This window comes from Monodelphis domestica, chromosome 3 (assembly GCF_027887165.1).
Source record: "Monodelphis domestica isolate mMonDom1 chromosome 3, mMonDom1.pri, whole genome shotgun sequence".
Lineage (NCBI taxonomy): Eukaryota > Metazoa > Chordata > Mammalia > Didelphimorphia > Didelphidae > Monodelphis > Monodelphis domestica.
The window spans coordinates 86838455-86860417 of record NC_077229.1 but is presented as its reverse complement, the minus strand read 5'-3'; the positions used below and the strand labels follow the sequence as shown (position 1 = coordinate 86860417).

The 21963-nt window shown below is 36.5% G+C and overlaps 1 protein-coding gene across 6 annotated transcripts in view; it reads right to left on the bottom strand.

Moving 5' to 3' along the window:
* The window catches only part of FZR1 (fizzy and cell division cycle 20 related 1), a 98334-nt gene that overhangs the window by 40757 nt on the left and 35614 nt on the right, over nt 1-21963 (bottom strand). For 4 of the 6 annotated variants that reach the window (XM_056822390.1, XM_007489181.2, XM_007489180.3 and 1 more), the window contains one exon: nt 573-716. In XM_056822390.1, the coding sequence (XP_056678368.1) occupies nt 573-641 (69 nt within the window). In that variant the 5' untranslated portion in view covers nt 642-716. Of the gene's footprint in view, nt 1-572; nt 717-13078; nt 13276-18527; nt 18552-21963 lie in introns of those variants that run through there. The other 2 variants (XM_056822391.1, XM_001362405.4) reach the window with 2 other exon arrangements.

The window sequence follows — 21963 nt, the reverse complement described above, 5'->3', positions numbered from 1 at the left end:
TGACTACTTATCAGCAATGCTATAGACAGGATTTATACTTCAAGAGAGGGAAGTATAATCCACTCAGCTACTTAACCTCTGGAGGTTTCTTCTAGACACGGAGATCTTTCTTAGTAACTCCTGTAAAGTTTCACATGACTCTGCTACGGGAAGCAACGTTCCCACATCCCTTTTTCATCCCTGTTTTGAGTTCAAATCTGGCCTGTAACACTTACTAGCTGTGTGACCCTGGGCAAGTCACTCAACCCTGTTGGCCTCAGTTTCCACATCTGTAAAATGGGCTGGAGAAAGAACTAGCAAACCACTCCAGTATCTTTGCCAAGATAACCCCAAATGGGGTCATGAAGAGTTGGTTACAACTGAAACAACAACAAAAGGAAATATTTTCATTGCTAATTTCCCCCTTTATGTTATTCACATTAATGAGCTCTCCTGGATTTACTTTGTGATTTTTATGGTTCCTTGTATCTTAACCAAGGACTAAGTCAGCTCAGGGCACAAAATTATCAAGAGAAGGTAATGGGAAATTGCCCACTATGTTAGGAGAGAATAGAAAGATAGGATGGACTTACACAAGGCATTGTGTTTTCATTCTGGATGTTGATCTGTCGGAGAAGACGCCTTTCATAATCTTGGTCCATGGTGAAAAGGTGGGAGCTGAGGCAGCCTTCAGACTCAGAGCCTTTGATTCATGAGGTCCAATTGCTAAAGTCAGTCTGTGGCAACAAGGAATGAAAGAAAAATATCAAGTTAACTACATTAACTTCAGCAATTAATACCACTCGGGAAGCTAAGAACAGAGAATCTTCTTACATGTTGTTTAGATAACAAAAAATGCTTTTTGATTAATTCATATGTCTGTTTCATCCCTATCCACCAGTAGCTGACTGTGGTAGAAGGAAGACTGGACTACATTACAGATTGTCAGGAGGAAAATGCTATGTAAATCATTAAATAGCATTTATTAAAGATCTGTGCTAAGTGGTGAAGACTAAAAATTAAACAATCCTTGTTCTCAAGAAGTTTTATTTATGGGAGAAAACACACACACACACATACATGCACAGACTTGGGAAGGGCACTAAGTAATTGGAGTAATCAGTAATGGTTTCATGTAGAAGGTAGTACTTGATTCTAGCTACAGGGGATAGCTAGTGCACACAAAGATGGGAAACAGTGCTATGTATAAGGACAAAAGAAAGACAGTTTGGCTAAATCATAGTGTGTGGGAAGGGGAATAACATTACAAGGATGCAAAGTTTGGGTTTAGACTAATTTATGAAAGGCTTTGAAAGTTAAAGAGGGGTTTATATTTTTCATAAATCCAAATCACTATATACTGAGTTATGAGGCTGTTGTGATTGATTTAATAATAGCTGTTTATTATATGGTTGAGATTAGTAAATTGAGCTTTCTTTTCTATGCTAAGATCTGAGTGACTATTTCAGTTTTTAATCATAACTATCACTTTGGCTTGTAAGTATCCAAATTTTGTTAGGCGGTATATCTAGTATAGAAAAATATATTATCCCTATTTGTATCCAATAATCTGACAAGCATTATTAAGAACCTGCTCTGTAAAAGGTCCTGTACTACATGCTGGGGAAACAAAGACAAAATGAAAAAAATCTTTGTTCTTGAGGACATTCTACAACATGTAAGCCGATATTTTCACAATCTTTTTTTTTTTAAACCCTTACCTTCTGTCTTGGTTGGTTCCAAGGCAGAAGAGTGGTAAGGGCTATGCAATGGGGGTTAAGTGACTTGCCTAGGGTCACACAGCTAAGAAATATCTGAGGTCACATTTGAACCCAGGACCTCCCATCTCTAAGGCCTGGTTCTCCATCCACTGAGATACCCAGCTACCCCCTCACAATCATTTTTTAAAAATTAAATTACAACAATTTTTAAGCCATACATCTTTAGTAACAACTCTAAGACAGAAAGGGAAAGGCAAGGAAAATGGGATTAGGTGACTGACTTCCCCAGGATCACACGGCTAAGAAGTGTCTGAGGCTTGTACCCAGTAATTTTGAAGAGCATACAGTATTAACAACTAAGAGGAGCAAGAACTTCCCATAGGTAAAGGCACCTGAGTTAAGCTTTGAAGAAAGCTAGATATTCTAAGTGATAAGGTAGATTCTAGACACAAAGGACAGCCTGTAAAATACAAAGAGCAGAGATGAAATGCTGTGTTGGGGAATAGCAAGTAAATCAATATAGGTAGAATGCAGAACATTTGATTAGCAAAAATATGCAATAAATCTGGAATGGTAGACAAGAGCTGGATTTTGATGGGCTTTAAAAGTCAAGCTGAGGAGGAACTTGGATATTTTATGCTTGAAAAAGAGAGCTTGTATCATGATGATGTTCTATGGTTTTCCACATATATATGCTTTCATTCTTCCCCTTTGCCTCCCCCTGCACCCAGTTGTACAATCCAGTTCCCAATCATTTCTTTAAGGCTCAACTCATAATTAAGCCTCTTCATTAAGAAGCTTTCCTAGATATTCCTATTCCAAAAGAATCTCAACTAGGTATTAATTTCCTAAACTGGAAAATAAAGGAAATTGGACAAGATTATCTCTAAAGTTCTTTCTGGCTTTAAATCCTATGTCCCCATCCCTTATATTATAGTTCCTCATGACCATTTCCCATCACCAAAATGATACTGAATAGAAGTTCTACTTATTACTATATTGTCCTCAGAACCAAGAATGATGCCTAGCACATATCTAGTATAAACCTTAAAATTTCTTAGACTTATAAATGTTGGAAATTTCACCATTGGGAAATTTCATACTTGAAAAATTTCCTACTGATAGTCTATTGGAATGTGAACCCCCCCTTGGCATGGGAGGGTCCTTCTCCTCCCTACTTAAGATTACTTTAGGACAGAAACCTTTTGCTGAACAATGGAAAGGGCTTTGACCTATACTTAAGCATAGAACAGGAAGTTCTTTGAGTCATGATTGATTTTAGAATTGATACAATAGAGATACTTGGAATGACAGAACCAGGTCTTGGAACTTATAATCTCCACCCTACTCAATCCTAACAGGATTTAGGAAGGGCTGCAGCATAGATCAAAATTTAATTATTTGAGAATATGACCTTCAACAGACATGTGCAAAGGGGCAGATCTCTGGGCGGTCCTGGGTTAAGCTAGAGCCACCATTGGCACAGGGAAGACATGGACAGTGTAGATGTGAGAACTGAGGGGAGGGAACTGAAATGGTTTCCTTAAAGATAGCGGGGTCTGAGGACTGAGTGTGTGGTTCGAGAGGTTTTGCTCTGAGAGGTGGTGCTCTGAGAAGCTTGCTCTGAAGGAGGCTGGAGGTGGAGCCCCCTGAGACTGTTTCTCCATTTTGGTCACGTGAGTGATAGGGACTGATCTCTTTTCTTTGCCTCAGCTATCTAAGGGCTTGGGCCTTTGGCCCAGCCTAAGCAGAGGGGGTATTTAAGCCCTATTCCCTTCTCTCTCTCTCTCTCTCTCTCTCTCTCTCTCTCTCTCTCTCTCTCTCTCTCTCTCTCTCTCTCTCTAATACTTTTCTTCCTCCTGTTTGTAATTAAAAACTCCACAAAAGGTTGACTGCTGACTTTCCTTGGTGACCTTAAAATTAATATATATCAGTCTTTTAAGGTGATTTCCTTGTCACACTAGTAAAACCGCATTATTTGTCACTGTAAATATCTGCTGAATAAACTAATGAACTAACTTCAAGATACTTCCTAACTGTGTGGCCCTGGGCAAGTCACTTATCCCCAACTACTTAGCCCATACTGCTCTTTTACCTTGGAACCACAATTCAATATTGATTCTAAGACAGAAAGTAAAAGTTAAAAAAAAACACAGACACAACTGAACTACAGTAGTAGTACAGAGGACCAGGTTTTACCACTACTCCTTAAGGTCCTTCAGACCTTATGATCTGTCCTACCTCTATACTCAACAGTTCCTGGCCCTGTCATTCTAGCACACACTTATAAAACCAAAGAAACAAACACTGAGTCTTGCCATTCTGAGAACTTCCCTCTGCCCCTGGCTGCAGCTTATAAATTCTGGTCCTTTTAAAATTAAACTCTCTTTAGTGTTGTCTCCCCTAACTAAGAAACTGTTTTGCCATTTTTATTTGTATGCCAATAAATGCTTTTTCATCTATTCCTCAGAGAAGGTACACAGATGAAAAGATATGGTTTCCTGTCCTCATGGAGCTCAGAGTTTGGTAAATAAATATAACACATGATGAGTGAATTAGAGTTACTCAGATACATTGTGAAAAAGCTGGCATCTGAACCAAGTTCTAAAAGACAGGTAGGTTTTCAATAGGTAGGCCAAGGGAGTAAGGATATTCTAGGAAAAGTGGGCAAAGGCACATGAGCAAAGAAAGGCAAAGCAGTTTGGTTCAGCTGAAAGGGAGAATGTGGGGATAGGAGAAATATGAGATTCAATTCCCTAGTCCCTGATAAATCCTGAGAAAACAAAAGATAAAAATGAAAGCAGTCCTGATGTCAAGGAGCTTACTTTCTATTGTAGGGAAAACAATGGCACAGAAAGATAAGTAAATACAAAATAATTGGAAGAAAAGCAGAATTATTAATTAGTAGCATCAGAAAAGGCCTACAGAAGGTAGCATTTGAGTTAAGCCTTGAATGGAGCCTAGGGATTCTAAGAGATGGAAGTCAAGAAGAAGAGAATTCCAGGCATGTGGCACAGTCTATGCAAAGGCATAGAGGCAAGAGATAGAATGTCATGTGAGATAACAGCAAGTAATTGAATTTTCCTAGAACACAAAATAATACGAAATGAGTCTGGAAACAGATTGGAGTCAGATTGTGAAAGGCTTTAATAAATACCAAACACAGGAATTCATTTTATTATACAGGCAACAGGGAGCCATAATGATATCAGATTATACGTGACTTGGATTATTATTCAAGAAAAAGGAACAAATCAGACCTCAGACTTTTTTCAGAAACTCTTTATGTTTCTCCTTTCTTCCTCCAGTCCCAACTAAATGGTAAATGAGGTTAATGAGGGCAGCAACTCTATTTTACCTAAAACTTCAATGTATAATCCTTTCCTGGATATAACAAATGGAAAATGAGCTGGGTTTAAAATCAAATAAGAGGGGAGAATGGGCTGGCCTGCATTTGGGAATGCATAGTACTGTCAATCATCCCAAGCTACTTGCTAGAGCAGATGCTCATCTCTTTACTACCAATATTTTCCTGGTGATGCCATATGGCTGCAGAGCATGGAACAGCATGATCATAGAGAAGATATGGAAAGAATGTTTTATCTGTACCAGCAAAGGGAGAAGTATGGCACCCTAAACAGTTGCTGAATCAAAATAAAAAGCTTTTTCAAGTATGCATGCAAAATTATAGGTTAGTAAAAAAAATTAGTTACTTTAGCTTTGGAATATGCCCCCCCCCCCCAGTTTAAAACAGTTCTGGATTTTGTTGGCAAAATAAACTAAATAGGAAAAAAAAAGGTAGCAGTTCAATTCAATAGTTCAGAGTTGTCACAAAGTATTAACCAGCAAATATGGACCACAAATTGAGAGAGGAACAGGTATAATTTTTGAGGTTCCACGGAAATAATTTTAGTTTTTTTTTTTTTTAAGGCAGGATGGTACAGCAGAAAAAAAAATACAGGACTTGGTATCAGGAAACCCAGGGGCTTTGAATCTCTGCCCTACCATTTAATACTTGTATTTGTTGTTTAGTCATTTTGGCTTCACTTTTATTGGCAAAGATACTACAGTGTTTTGCCATTTCCTTCTCCAGTTCATTTTTCATATGAGGAAACTGAGACAAACAGGGTGAACTGACTTGCTGAGGATCACATATCCAGTAAGTGTCTGAGGCCAGATTTAGACTCAGGAAAAGGAGTCTTCCTGATTCCAGGCCTGGCATTCTATCAATTGTGCCTCCTTGCTGCCTTATTACCTGTATAACCACCACCAAATCTCTTAAGCTATTTCCACAATTGCAAAATAAACAGGTTAGACTAGTTTACTTATGAAGTTGGTATTTCAATTATTACCATCCTTACTTTATAAATGAGTAAACTGAGGATCTATTGGGAGGGAAAGCTTATTGGTTGGTACAATCTGCAAAGGTTTCCCAAAAAACTCAAATCAAACTACAATCCATTAGGATTTTTTTGTTTGCTTTTGTTGTTTTATTTTTATTAAGATAGCATGGTATAGGAGGTAAAACATTAGATTTGGTGCCATGGAACCTGGGTTTGATTAAATACCACAACTGGCATTGTCTTTTCTGCTACAATAAAAGCTGCTTCCTGGGGAGAAGGAAATACAATGCAAAAATAATTAAGATGTGGTCTCTGCCTTAATTGAACTTATAATCTAGGGACAGAAGAGAAAGGAGAAATGTTGGTGGTAGGTTATAAAATATATACAAATAGAATGTACCATCTAATAATGATGTAGTATAGAATAAGGAGAACATGAGAAAAATATAAAGTACTTTTTTCAAGGTAGGAGAAACCAAAGATTGTTTCTTACTGGGATGTTAAGGAAGGCAGATGGAGGTGGCACTGGAAAACTGGATCTTGAAAAAAGACCTTGGTGGGACAGAAAATTCTAGGAATAAAGAAACAGTGTAACCAAAGGAGAACAAATGTTAACAAACTAGGTATGTACCAAGAATACAAGCTGCTCACTTGAACTGGAGCACAGTAAAGTACAACAGCAGGGGAATAATGAAAAAAAAAGTCTGAATAGGCAAATAGTTGTGAAGATACTGCGGATCCTAAATGATGAACTAAGAAGTTTAAATTTTATTCAACCAATGATGCAAAGTCATCACTTGGACAAGTAGTCATTTAGCCTTTAGCTGAATAGCTCCAATGATCCTCATCATATATATAGCACTTTACCCATGATAAAATCCAGGCACACCAGTCTTATTGTTCCTTTTACACAACACACCATCTCCTATTCTCAGTGCCTGCATACTATCTGATTCCATGCTCTGCATGCTTTCTCTCATGTCTGCCTCTTAAGAATCCCTCAGTCACCACTTCTACACGAATCTCTTCCTGATACCCTCAGTAGCTAGTGTCTTCCCCCACATACAAAAAACAAACATCTTGTGTTTATTTTACATATACACAGTCTTATTCCTTCTTTGCAAACAAGCTCCTTGAAAGCAGCGATTATTTCACTTCTTGTATTACCAGGACCTGGACATAGAAGCCTTTAAAAATGTTTGTTGACTAATTGAAGCTCATTTCATTAGAGAAAAGCTGTATACAATGTAGTAGAAAAAATAGTGGTATTTGAAGTCAGAAGGCCTAGGTTTGAAACTACTACTAGCTGGGTGACCTTTGGAAAACCACTTAACCTGGCAAGGTTCATCTTCCTCTTCTATAAAATGTTGGGGTTGGACTAGGTCAGCAGTTCTCAAAATGTGGTCTGGTAGGTATCCTTTTCATGGAGTCCTCAAGGTCAAAACTATTTTAAAAAATGATACTAAGACATTTAAATTTCAAATATTGTGTTTTATATATACATAAATTCACATAAACACTCTTTGAAGTCTAGAATAATTTTTAAGAGTGTAAAAGGACCAAAAAGTTTGGGAACCACTAGGTTAAAAAAAAATCTCTCTTCCAGCTCTAAATTCTTTGATCCCAAACTCTTCCTTATACTGAGTTGAAATATTCTGAGCTGAAATCTGCCTTCCCCTAACTCCAACTCATCAGGCCTAGTCAGGCTCCAGGCACAGAATTAACACTTCTCTACAATGCTACTGAAAAACATACACAATCTTGTATAACAGTCCAGCTAGAAAAAGAAATAGAATAGTGCTCCCTAGGGCTAAATTCACACTTGTTGTCAATCAATGCAACAGTTGAGGACATTTTTCCTTTAGTTCAGGATAAGTTCCTTTGGCAAATAGCAAGGAAGCCAAATGGATTCATGAATATTGTGCTGGTGTGGTAATGATTACCATTTAATACATCAAGTTCAAGAAAGTTGGTGTGGGGGAAAAAAGCACTTAGTTGCTACAGAAGCATTCTGGGCTAGAACTTGAAACTTTTTTTTAAAGGCTTTGAAAAGAGGCAGAAAAATACTCATATGTTTCTAGTCCCAGTATCCTTTTGTATCCAGCTTTAATCCTATCTATGCCTGTGGTTGCCTGCTATTGATAGAATTGGAATAGTGTTCTGTGAACCTTAAAGAACTATATAATATGCATTACTATTTCAATTCTTTTAATAAAGCAGCAACCTCCTCTCTCCCCACCATTTCTGCTGGGGATGGGAGCAGTAACACAAGTTTGGGGACAGGGAAGAATGGTTTTAAAGACCCACTGCTGGATCACAACCCACCATTTGGGGATCCCCTGGCAGTAGAGTAGAAGATAGCTTTGCTTTTTTTCCTCAATGAATGCATTTACTTAGCATTTACAGGGTAAAGGTAGCAGAGGGAGTAAATTCCACATATGGGAAACAGCTTGTGCAAAGGCATGAATACAGGAGATAGAATTCCATAAGGTACAGAAAGGCCAATTTGGCTGGACTTCAGAGTTCATGAAGGGACAAAATGTGCAATAAATTTGGAAATGTAGGCTGGAGCCAGATTGTGAAGAACTTTAAAGGCAAAACAGAGGAATCTGTATTTAACTCTGGAGTATATATAGGGAGCCAGGGAAGGTTTTTGAGAAAGGGAGTGAAATTGCCAGACCTGTGCTTTAGGAATATCACTTTGGCAGTTTTGTGGAGGAGAGGAGAGAAACTTGGAGGCAGAGGCCCTAATTAAGGAGTAAGAGTTGCTTAATGGCTGGACCCAGGGTAGTGGCTATGTGAATAAAGAGAAGGGAACAAATGGAAGAAATGCTATGGAGGTAGAATAACTAGACTTATTTGTAACTAGAGAATGAAGAACTAAGAATGACTGAGTTTGTGAATCTGAGTGTTGGTCAAAAGAAATTGGGAAGTTAGAGAAATGGGGGTTTAAGAAGAAAGATAAGTTCTTTTTTCTTTGACATGATGACTTAGAGATATCTTTGGAATATCCAGTTGGAAATATCTAAAAAGCATTTGGAGATAGAAATGGAGCTCTGGAGAGAGCCCTGAATAGATCTATAGATCTGGAAGTCACTTGCATAGAAAAGAGAACTGGACACTTTGGACTTGATGAGACTTATGAATGTGGAGGGTGACAGATAAAAGAGCCCAGAAATATGTACAGTGTTTAATGCTTGTTGAACTAAAATGTCCTGCTTGCATACCCAGTAATCCTCAACAACTCCTTTACCTTGAAAGGTTGATAAGAATGGATCAACTAAAGACATTAGCAATTCAGGTTGGTTGTAGCACTATGGATTTTTCCAACATATAAAACTCTTAAACTGGAGAAAAGAAAACATGGCAGCATACCCGGTACAGATTCTGGTCTTCTAAAACAATGTAAATGGCAGTCCCTGCCTCCTACCCCTTGCACAAAGAAACTCCCAACTCCCTTGAATTCATTTTTATATGAATATTTCAGATCCCTGCTCTATAATATGGATACCTAAAACTTTCCAGCTACTCCATCTCCCCAAGAAAAAGCCTCTTTTCTACAATTTTTTGGTATTTCTTAAGATGATGTATCAATTATATCTTATTCATGGGTATTAAAGTTCCAACATCTTTTTCAGTCTTTGATTAATTTGAATCATGAGGTTTTTAGTGCAAAAAAGAACCTTGGAGTTGTTCTAATACAACATTCTCATTTCACAGAAAAGGGAATTGAGGTCTAGATGGGAAAAGGGCTATCAATGACAGAGCTGAGCTAAAACCAGGGTCTTGTCTCCATTTTACTATGTTGCTTTTGTAAGAAAATATAATCTTGTTCTGAAGATCCTGAGATATTATGGAATCAAAGAAGGACTGAGCTGGAAAAGACCTGAGATTCATTTCCTTGACTGTTAAATGGATGGAAATATATAACCATTATAGTACCTTCCAACTCTAAATCTATTAACTTTATAATCTAGTATGCTCTCATTTTATAGAGAAAATAAGGACTCATAGAGAGAAACGTTTTTGAGTTCAATTAATGGGAGACTCATAGATCTAATTCTCTTTCTACTGCACAGTACCTAATTTTGAATGACTCTACATACCTTTATATTCTGTGATGTTTAATTTCCAATGTATAAGAAATTATGTACTAAGACATGAAAAGTGTTTTAGCCATTTACTGCCCTGAGACATAACTAGCAAGCTATGAAATAAGTAACTTCTCTGTCACACTGAAACAGGGTGTGGCATATGGGAAAAAGCATTGAAGTTGGAGACATGGCACCTACGTTCAAATCCTGAAAGGGTTCAAAACTTGGGCAAATCACTTCATTTCTCTGGACTTCTCCTTTCCTAATGTGTCAAGTAAGTAGACTGGACTAGATCAGGGGTTCTTAACCTTTCTATGTCACCCTTTGGCTGGTGAAGTCTAGGCATTAAGAATTAATCTATCTTATTAACCATTCTTACTAATTTTGAATCTTTAAAGTTGCACCTTTCTGAATTTCCATCATCTAAATAATCTTTCCTTAGCTCCTGAGGTGAAAGGCACTACTTGCTGAGATGGTATATACCAAATGGAGATCTTGTGCTATTTTATTTTTGGCTTTTATTAAAATATAATTCACTTGAGAGAAATTTTATCTCAGCATTGAAGCTTATATAATGAAATTTTTCAAAGATAAGATTTTTAGGTGGTCTCCAGTACAATTACTCCAGTATATTAATGACATGTGTATGTTCCTGTCTTATTACAGTTCAGGAAAAAACACCTGCAGGTTAAATAACAATGAACAAAAGCCAAGGGAAAAAGACAGCATATTCTTCTTCTTCAAACAATAATAATCATTAAATAAATTTGCTGGACTCTCAGAATGTATTCAGGATTAGCATCCTACATCTTTCTTATATTCACAATAATTTTATAACACATACACAGGGCAAATAGCTAGTTTTCTCAATGTGAGCTTTGATTCATCTAAGATTAAAACTGCGCATGTTAAATTTATTTATAGATCTTAAAGGCTCTATTTAGAGAAGGATTTCCAAATAATGCCCATTCTCCTCCAGTAGGAAATGATATTTCACTTAATATCTCTTAGACTTTCTCTACCTCATACTTGGTAGAAATGAGAACCAAAAGATCAGAAGACATGATAGAGTAGCTTAGAGAGATTTGGCAGTAGAAAAATCACTGTATTTAATTAAAAGTCAGAAAATCTTGGTGAGTCTTGCTTTGGCCATTTACAAGCTAAGTGACTTTGCACCTCTGAGCTTTAGCTTCCTTATCTATAAAATGTAAATAATACACAAACAACTTATGACAGTATTGCTCTCAGAACTATGTAAATTATCTTGATATGCTTGAGGTGATCTACTACATGGGTGAAGAAGATGTGTAAGACTTACTCTATCTGGGGACCCAGAGTAATCTGAAGAAATTGACGGTTTTTGAAAGCATAATCTAAAGATCCTGACTGAAGTAGCCATGGAAACCAGTTCTCATGGCCCTGGGATACTTGATTAGACTCAGGTCCCATCAGAAAGCAGCTCATTGCTTGCCAGCTCTCACAGTGTCTAGTATGAGATAACCAAGTGCCCTTGCACTTTAACAAAAACATGTCTGGTCCCATATTGACTGTTAGCTTGAGTTATTTTGGAACTGTTTATTGTTATCATTTAACCTTGACCAGGCACCCGTCGTATTGATTCTGTACACTCTGTGCTCTAAGGCTGGGAATATGATTATTTCATACCTTTACTTATCATACTACAGAATGTTATTGCACCCCCCCCCCAAAAGTGGGTTTTTTTCCTCCTTTGCACCTGGGAATCTGTCACACCTTGATCCTGAGAATTCTCCATCTATACCATGCAGATTTCTCTTTGGATTGGCCCCTTCAAGCCCCTTTTCTTGCCTTCCCTTTGCTAGCATTATATATGTAGTTGCTATCTGGTTAAACTTAAAGCTCCTTGGCAATAGATAATTTTCTCCACATGTGCATATATGTCTCTGCTTAATAAAAATTATCTTGATTTTAAAGGCATAGTGTCTCTCAGGTAATCTTCCTCTTGGGAACAAAGTTCTGTTGGGGGTGTGTGTCTGTCTGTGCTTGTCACAGCTCTCTGGGGTATTTCCCCCTTGAGGGAAGAGAGACTTGAGACCTAAGTTCCATAGAGTTTGTGCTTCAGTTTATAAGATGAAACAAGACAATGGATGGGGAGTACAATGATGCTTCACCTGGGAGTTAGGTTCCAGAGACCCCACAATAGGTGAAAATCCCCAAAGTAGCAGGGTTATATTTATTTTATTTATACATTTTAAGGCTTTATAAACCCTTCCCACTCTCTTATAAACCTTTTCCACACTCATTAACCTACAGTCACTGAGCCAATCAAAGCCTGGGATACAGAACACAGCACTGTGGTTGGTCACCTTTTATTTCACCAGCCAATAGTGTGCCACAATAAGTATAACTCCATGATACAGGATTAGATTTTTTTTATAACCTTCAATAAGTGAACCAAGATATAGCGAGGATGATTTGTATTTTAATTTATTTGCTTATTCTTTAAAATACCTTACCTTCTATCTTTGAATTGATGCTAAGTATCAATTTCAAAGCAGAAAAGTGTTAAGGGCTAGACCGTGGGATTAAGTTACTTGCCCACTGTTACATAGCTAGGAAGTATCTGAGGCTATAGTTTGAACCCAGGTCCTCCTGACTCTTAAGTCACCATCTATCCACTACTATCTCTAACAGTTCTGATAGGAATGAATACTTTTAAACTGAGATGCAGAAGGGTTAAATGAATTATTAATTCCCCCCAAATACTATGAGCTAAAGACAAAATTCAAACCTAACTCAAAATCCAGGCTTTTTTTCCATTGTAGTATCCTCCAACTCCTTCCTTTCCCCACTCAGATTTCACAGTCCAACTTTTTCACCTCTATAGGAGTAAAAAGTCTGTTGATAAGAAGTCAGGGGATTCATGCAAAGCTTAAAAGAAAGCTGTCCATAACTTGCATACCTGCTGATGACCAACCAGATAAGTACAGAAATATAAGTCCTGTCTGGTAACAGATGTGGCCAAATGCATTGCTTCATATCTCTTAAGACTTCAAACATGGCATCTGTGAGGTAGTAGATTCCCCCTGCACCCAGCACCAAAGGTCTTCAAATGGATTCTGGATAACCATTTCCCAAGAGATCTTATAAAAGGTTTTCCTGTTTGGGAACAGGTTGCACATAATTACTTCTAAGATTCTGTGATTCTATGATTCTGAATGTTTATAAGATCTTTCTGAATATACCATTTTGGGGGAACAAGTTTGATAAAGAGGGAATTAAAAGAACAAGAGCCATTCTCCAATGACAAATGGTCAACGGATGTATGAAAAAGTTTTTAAATACAAACTTACAAAAATATGAAAAAATGCTTCACAAAGATAGAAAAAATACAAAAGAATGCGAGATTTTACTTAATAGTCATCAGATTAGTAAAGATGACAAGAGATGAAAAAGGCAATTGTTGGAAGAGCTACAGGTTGTAAGAAAAACAATGACTGCTCTGGTGAAGCTGTGAACTGGTACAACCCCGCTAGAAATCAATTTTAATTTGGAACTTAAGCAGATTGAAATGAAGAAGAGAATACAGGAAAACAATATACATGATGGCTACTATACTTCAAGGGAAATAGCTCTGAAAGACTTCAGGGCTCTGATAAACAAAGTAACCAATTATGACTTCAAAACACTGTAAATGAAATATATCTCCCTAGCCTTTTTTTTTTTAATGATAGTCAAAGCAGGAAGACTTCTTAAGATATAGAAAATTACATGGACCAAACAAGAAAGGACACCAGAACAAAGAATGTCAGATCTAGAATTGCCCTTATTGTTCTCCTTTGAAAGATAGTTGAAGTGAAGTCTAGAGAGCTGAAGTCACTTTCCTAAAGTCACCACGTGTGATCACACTGAAGATCAAACCAGAAGCCAGACCTCCTGAATTTCAACCCAATTATCATTCTATTTTACTATTTGTCAAGTCTTATGCGGAATCTGTTTTTTAGCTGGGAATTAAGAATCTGTAGGCCAGTTTTAAGTGGCCATGCTTAAATGGAAGACATTCATCCATTTCTAACCATACCTTTTGTCAGTATGCATTAATTTTATAGCCCTTTGGCCATAGTTCCAAAATGTCATCCACAATGGTTGGATAATTTCACAACTCCACCTACAATACATTAGTGTCCCAAATTTTTTACGTCCCTTCTAGTCAATCTAGTAGGTATATAAGGGGGTACCTTAGAATTGTTTTAATTTATATTCCCTAATTAAATGATTTTGAACATTTTGTGTGACTATTAATAAATTTGATTTCATCTTCTGAAAACTGATAGTTCATATCCTTTGACTATCAAATGGGGAATGTCTCTTAAATCTTTCCCCACCCCCTATTTTTCTGCTTTTCTTATAAATTTGGCTGCATTGGTTTTGTTTGGGCAAAATTGTTTTAATTCCATGTGATCAAAATTATCTAATTCATTTCTCATAATCCTCTCTACCTCTTGTATTTACCTCTTCTATTATCCATAAAACTGACAGGTGCACTTTCCCATGCTACCTAATTAATGTCTATATCATTTTGACCATATCTTGATGTACAGTGTTAGTTTTCCCAGCAATTTTTTGTCAAATAGTGAATTCTTGTCCTCAAAATTTAGATATTTGGGTTGATCAAATACCAGATTACTATGGTCATTTACTACTGTGTACCTAATCTATTCCACTGACCCATCACTCTATTTCTTACTCATTACCAGATTGTTTTGATGATAACCACTTTGTAATAGTTGAAATCTGGCACTGCTAGTTTGCATTCCTTAACATTTTGAAAACTGATCTTCTTTATATTCTTGACCTTTTGTTCTTCCAGGTAAATTTTGTTACCCCCCCCCCCATTTTATTGATATAGAACTGAAAATTTTAAGTAAAATTGTCATTTTTATTAATTTTTATTATATTAGCTTACTCCATGAGCAATGAGTATTTCTCTAATTATTTAGATGTCTTTATGTGAAAAATGTTTCATAATTGTATTTATATATAGTTCTTAGAAATGATGATTCAAATGATTATATGTTCATAAATCAAGATGAGTATAATTTATTAGTATTTTATATTCTACAACTTTGCTAAAGTTATTCCACTTAGTTTTTTAGCTGATTCTCTAGGGATACCATCATATCATCTACAAAGAGTTATAGTTTTATTTCTATTCTTATCTCTTTAATTTCTTTTTCTTGTCTTATTGCTATACCTCGAATTTCTAGTACAATACTGAATAATAGTGGGGACAAAAGAGATGAGCCTCATGAGATGACTGCCAGCAGGGATGGATAGATCAAGTAGTTTCTTTAAGGATGAGGGAGATCTGGATGTATTGTATGAAATAGTGCATCAGCCAATAGACAGAAAGACCTGTGCAGGTAGAGAGCTTTGCCTAGATCAGCAGTTCTCAACCTGTGGGTCACGACCCCGGCGGGGATCGAACGACCAAAACACAGGGGTCGCCTAAAGCCATTGGAAAATACATATTTCTGATGGCTTTAGCCGCTGAGAAATCGCACTACTTTACAGCAAGATCTTGGAAAGAATGGGGACCCTGCTGCCCGCACATTGTACTAATATTAGTTACCTATCAGCAGCCCTCCCCCTATGAGGGCCGATGGATTTACCCTGTTGCCTGGAGACTGGACTCAAACAGAGACCCAGAGAGAGCACCCGGGCGCTGGTTCCAGAGGAGTTAAGAATGAGGCCTGGAGCAGATAACTCCTGGAGCGGATAACGGAGCCAAATAACCCCAGCAAAGTGATGCCTTAGCTCAAGCTGGAGGGAGACAACAGGAAGAAAGCAGCATCTGAGGACCCCCTCCACAGGCAGGACTGCCCCAGCACTCAGGCTGCCTCCTGCTAGACTAATAATTCTCAACATATAATTAAATATTGTTTTTGTGATTAATCACTATGTTTAAATTATGTTTGATTTGTAGCAATGAGAATACATAATGCATATCAGGTATTTACATTCTGAATCATAACTGTAGCAAAATTACAGTTTTGAAGTAGCCACTAAAATAATTTTTTGGTTTGGGGTCACCGCAACATGAGGAACTGTATTGTGTGGTCACAGCATTAGAAAGGTTGAGAACCACTGGCCTAGATGAGAACAGTCACCTCCTCTTCAAGTGAGATGAGTAAAGTAGCTAGTTAGAGATGGTATCTGAGTGATGTGAGATGAGAAAAGGAGAAATAGGAGCTATCTGCAAGTGGCCTCAATTTTTTTTTTCAGTTAAATATGAAGCAAGGTTCTTAGCTGGGAAGATTGAGGGAGTGGGGAATCCATGGGAGCCTTTAAGGAAGGATGAAAAGGTTTGGAAAAGTTGCTATGTTGAGTGCAATACTGTAATCAATTAGTGAGATAAAAAAGGGCTGTCTTGTAGCAGAAAGGGCTAGTTGATATTATGTAATATGACCTAAGCATATCAGACATGTGGGATAATGGATGTTTCTGGTGTTGCATAAATGGAACTAATGGGTATACTACTTGGGGGAGGGGATTTATCTTATTTATTGACATTGAGAGGATAATTAAATGCAACTGGTGGCAGTTCCAGAGGTAGCTCCAGAGATTTAGGTATGATATAAGGAAAAACATCCTCGCAATTAGAGCTGTCTAATGTGGATTAAATTGCCTCAGAAGGTAGTGCCTTATCATATGTCCTCAAAGAAGGACTTGATGAACATATATGTGGAGATGAGGACTATTGGTAAAGAACAGGTTAGCCTATATGATAATGAATAATAGCAACTTGCTACTGGCTAATACATGTTAGACACTACCAAGGACTTTACTAATATTATCCTCACAACAATCTTTTAAGGTAGATGCTATTAACCCCATTTTATATTTGAGGAAACTGAAGCAAATGCAAATTAAATGACTTGCAAAGTTAGACAGTTTGTGAGTACCTGAGCCAAATTTGAACTCTTGGGTCAGCACTCTATCCACCACATTATTGAGCTGCCTCCAATGATAATATCTGTGATGCCTTATAGCTTCTTAAATTTTTAACAACTTGAGCAAAAGGAAGAACGCACATGCTGTAGGTAGAGCTAGGCAAATCATACTGGTGCCAGTATAAATGATCAGTTGGTTTGTAAAAAATTTCATTAAAATGTTGGGATATAAAATTATTCAGTCTAAATACTAAAACTGATACTTCCTTGCATTCAGATGCTTTTATAAAATAGCAATTCCTATTTAGGCAAATAGATACTATTAGGGCAATGCCAATAATTTTTTTCTTGTGGCCTTCATCACCACTATCAGCAACATATTTTATTGAACACTAGCTACTTACAAAACACTGTGGTACTACTAGGTTTGTACCCCAAAGAGATAATAAAAAAGGTGGTACAAAAATATTCTTAGCTGCACTCTTTGTGGTGGCCAAAAATTGGAAAATGAAGGAGTACCCTTCAATTGGGGAATGGCTGAACAAATTGTGGTGGTATCTGATGGTGATGGAATACTATTGTGCTATAAAGAATGATGAACTGGAAGATTTCTATATGAACTGGAAGAACCTCCATGAACTGATATAGAGTGAAATGAGCAGAACCAAGAGAACATTGTACACAGCAAGTGAAACATTGTGGAACAATTAAACATAATGGACTTTGCTACTAGAAGCAATGGACAATCCTGTGGCACTTATGAGGAAGAATGCTATCCACATTGAGAGAAAGAACTGTGGGAGTAGAAACACAGAAGAAAAACATACGACTTATCACTTGTTTATATGGGTGACAAGATTTGGGGTTTTGGTTTCAAATGATTGCTCTTTTGCAAAAATGAATAATATGGAAATAAGTATCAAGTTATAACATTTGTATAACCCAGTGGAATTGCTTGTTGGCTCCAGGAGGTGGAGAGGTAAAGAAAATGTATCATGTAAACATGGAAAAATATTTAAAAACAAACAACACTGACAAAAAAAGAGGCACTGTGGTAGAGTGGGAAAAGCATTATATTAGCAAGAGACCTGGGTTCTAGTCCAATCTCTTTAAAAAACTTATTGTATGGCTCTAGGCAAGCATTACATTCAGGGTCTGGTTCTCTCCCTATAAAATGATGTCAAACTAGATGACCTTTTAAAGTTTCTTGCATTTTAAAATTCTATCATTTTATAAAACATTATATCCTTGCTCTCAATAACTTTAGAACCTAATCAGGAAAACAGGACATAGACATTTAAAAAGTAATTAATCTGTAGTATTAGTTGCTGTGTACCACATGGACTAAACAAATGTTAAATGCTAAGGGAATATCAGGAATCATGTCTAATAGACAATCTCACATAGCAAAGAAGCAAGGAATTTAAATTATTATTAGTAATAACAACTGTAGTATACCTTTGATTTGTTTTGCCTCAAACACTTGCTTCCAACCTGAAGTCAAAATTCAAACTGAGGATTTGCCTCAGAGAGCAGAAGTAGGATCAATGCCAAGGTACTGAAGAAAGACAGATATGGATTCCTTTCAAGTAGAACTTCTTAACAATCAGAGGGTTCTAACCATGGAACTGGCTGCTTCCAGAAGATTCATTTAGAAGCACTCAAGCAGAAACTGAATGATTTGCCAAGGATAATAGATTTAGAAGCTGGAAGAAATCTCAGAAGACATCTAACCAACCTCCTCATTTTACAGGGAGAGGGGTATTTTTGCTTCATGTAATGTTTGAACCAGATGACCTTTGAGGTCTCATCCAGCTTTCAGAGTCCTTGATTCTAAAATTTCAGGTCTACAGTTGGGCTAGGAAAGATCTTATGGAAATGGCATTAAAAAATAAAACAAAACAGGGCATGTTTTTCAACCACTTGGCAAAATATAAAAAGAGTAGAAGAAAAAAAAAGTTCTGAACTAAGAACTCTGTCTAACCCCATATTCAGGCATGAACAGGCTACAAGACCTAAAATAGGCTGATAACAACAATAATAAAGTATTATAATACATAATACTATTACATATAATATATAATAATAATGGTAATATCCACTTATAAGGCTGTTTCCCCATCTGTAGATGGAGTAGAAGATCTCTAAAGGCTCCTTTTAGCTCTAACATCCTATCATTTCATTAACCTGGGGAGAGGTGGGGAAGAATACAGATACATGATTTCATTAGTGTGAACTACTCCTGAATATGAAAAATCTTCCCACTAACAAAGATAGACTCTAAATTACAGAGAAATTGCCTAACAGAACTTCCTGGGTGTATTCAAAGGTCAACTTGAATTATCCATGGTTACACAACTACTATGTGTCAGAGGCAGGATATGAACACAGATCTTCCTGAATCTAAGAACTACACTCCATCCACTATGGACATTGATTCTAATTTTATTTTTAACCTTCCTTAAATATGCTGGACATATAGACCTGGCTCTGCCACTGAAAATGCATTTGTACATTACAAATAAGAAAAGAAAATTATATTCCCTCAAAGTACAATCATGAGAAAAATTATTAAATAGACTATGGTACATGAATGTAATTTAATACTAATATAGTGTCATGAAATAAAAATATGATGAATAAAAGAATGGAAAAACATGTATGAACTGTAGTAAGATAATGTAAAGCTTAAAGCACAACTTGGAAAGCAATATACATTGGTTGTAACAATTTAAATTAAAAAATAAAGTTAAGATTTAATACTTTATACTTAGAACAATACTTAGCACATAGTAAGCACTAAATAAATGAGTATTACATCAATTGGCTAAAATGATAATGATGAAGTTTGGCCCAAAGAAAAAATACAAGAATATATGTCTCTACTCCCTTCTCTGCAGGTACTATGGATATGGAACAAAACCTATAAAATCAGACTTAATTGATATGTTGGTTAGTTTTGTTGAGCTATTTCTTTTTTTTAATTCGTTGTATAAGGGATAATAGTCTGAAAGAGAGTACTATATGCATGTATTAGGAAATGATGGCAATGTAAAATCTATAGATATCATCAATAAATTTTGTGTGTGCTCCCTATGTTTGTCTACAGAAGCTTCTTGACTTACCACAAAATAATGAAGTCCCACAAAAAGCAGAATTTTTTGACATTCAAAATGAATACATTTATTCAAAGTCATATTAAAAAGTATCTATCTTCTTCAATGACCTTTAACATTGTGTCCTAGGACCAGCTGCCTACCCCTAGTCCCAACTTTGCCTAGTGACTAATTCAGAAAACAATAGTTGTCTCTTAAATTTTCCAAGTTGTACTGAATTCGATTCTACTTTATTAAATACCTATGTGGAAGGTCCAATACTCAGTACTGGAAAGAATGGGAAAAGTTAGCTTCTAAGCTCAGGGATTTTATAATCTAGTTTACAGGCTTCTCCAAATGTAAGCTTACTAGCAAATTATATTTTGAACCTTTATCCCAGTGTACTCATCATTAAATAATGATTTTATTGGTATGACTTTGTACACAACAAGCATCAGATTGGCAACTGGACCCCTGATGTTGGAATTATTTGATCCATTACAACCCTTGACCATTTCTTTTCAGAAAATTACAAAGCCATGTGTCCTCAGACATCCTAAGCCAATCCTAAGCAGCATCCTAAGCCAATCAACTTTACATTGATTGCTCTTGCTAATTATTTTCATTTGAGGAAATGTAGCCATGGTAGAATGTTCCTTTCAGGATGACTCCTCCCACTAAGCACCAACTCTGACCTAGCATTATTAAACATACTACTACAGTAAAACCCACAGCAATCTTCACTTTCCTGGCAAGAAAACAGCCTTCAAGAGATGTATTAAATCTATAAGGAATGATGAACAGGATGATTTAAAAAAGTACTGTTAAGACCTATGTGAACTGATGCAGAGTGAAATAAGCATAACAAGGAGAACATTATACACAGTAACTGAAATATCATAGGATGATCACATGTGACAAACTTTGCTACTAACAGCAATACAACGATCTAGGACAATTCTGAGGGACTTATGAAAAAGAATGCTATCAACATCTAGAGAAAGAACTGTTGGAATATAAATGCAGATGAAGATGAAGACATATGACTTACCACTTGTTTATTTGGCTATACAATTTAGGGTTTTGGTTTCACAAGATTATTCACTTACAAAAATGAATAATATGGAAATATGTTTTGCGTGATAATAAATGTATAACCCAGACTGAATTGCTTGTCTGCTCTGGGAGGAGGGGGAGGAAGAAGGGAGGGAGACAACATGAATCATATAACTTTGGAAAACTTCTGTGGACATTTTTATTAAAATAAATAAAGATTAAAAAGTAACATTAAATCAAGTAAAAATCATTCTAGCATTTCTGTAAGGGATTTTTGTTTCTCGAAAATGATTGCTAGATTTCAATTAATTCTATCTGCTGCAAGAAAATTACTAAATGTTGTACATCTGTTCTGTTCAGGTATACAGTATAAGGCTCAGCTCAGATGTTTAGTTTGTCATCATCCAGATTCCCACTTATTAATAGCACATGTTTATACAGTACTTACTATATGCCAAGCACAATGGTAAGCACTTGACAATTATTTCCTCATATCAATTCTACAAAGTAAGTGCTGTTATTACAATTGTCTCATTTTATCCTCACAAAAACCCTGGAAGGAAGGTACTAGTACTATCCTCATTTTTACAGATAAGGAAACTGAGGCAAACATAGGTTATGTGACTGGCTCAAGATCACAGAGTCAGTAGGTATCCAAGGCCAAATTTGAACTCAGACCTTTCTGATTCCAGGCCAGGTGTTCTATTTACTCTACCAACTAATGGCCTACATTTAAGAATTCA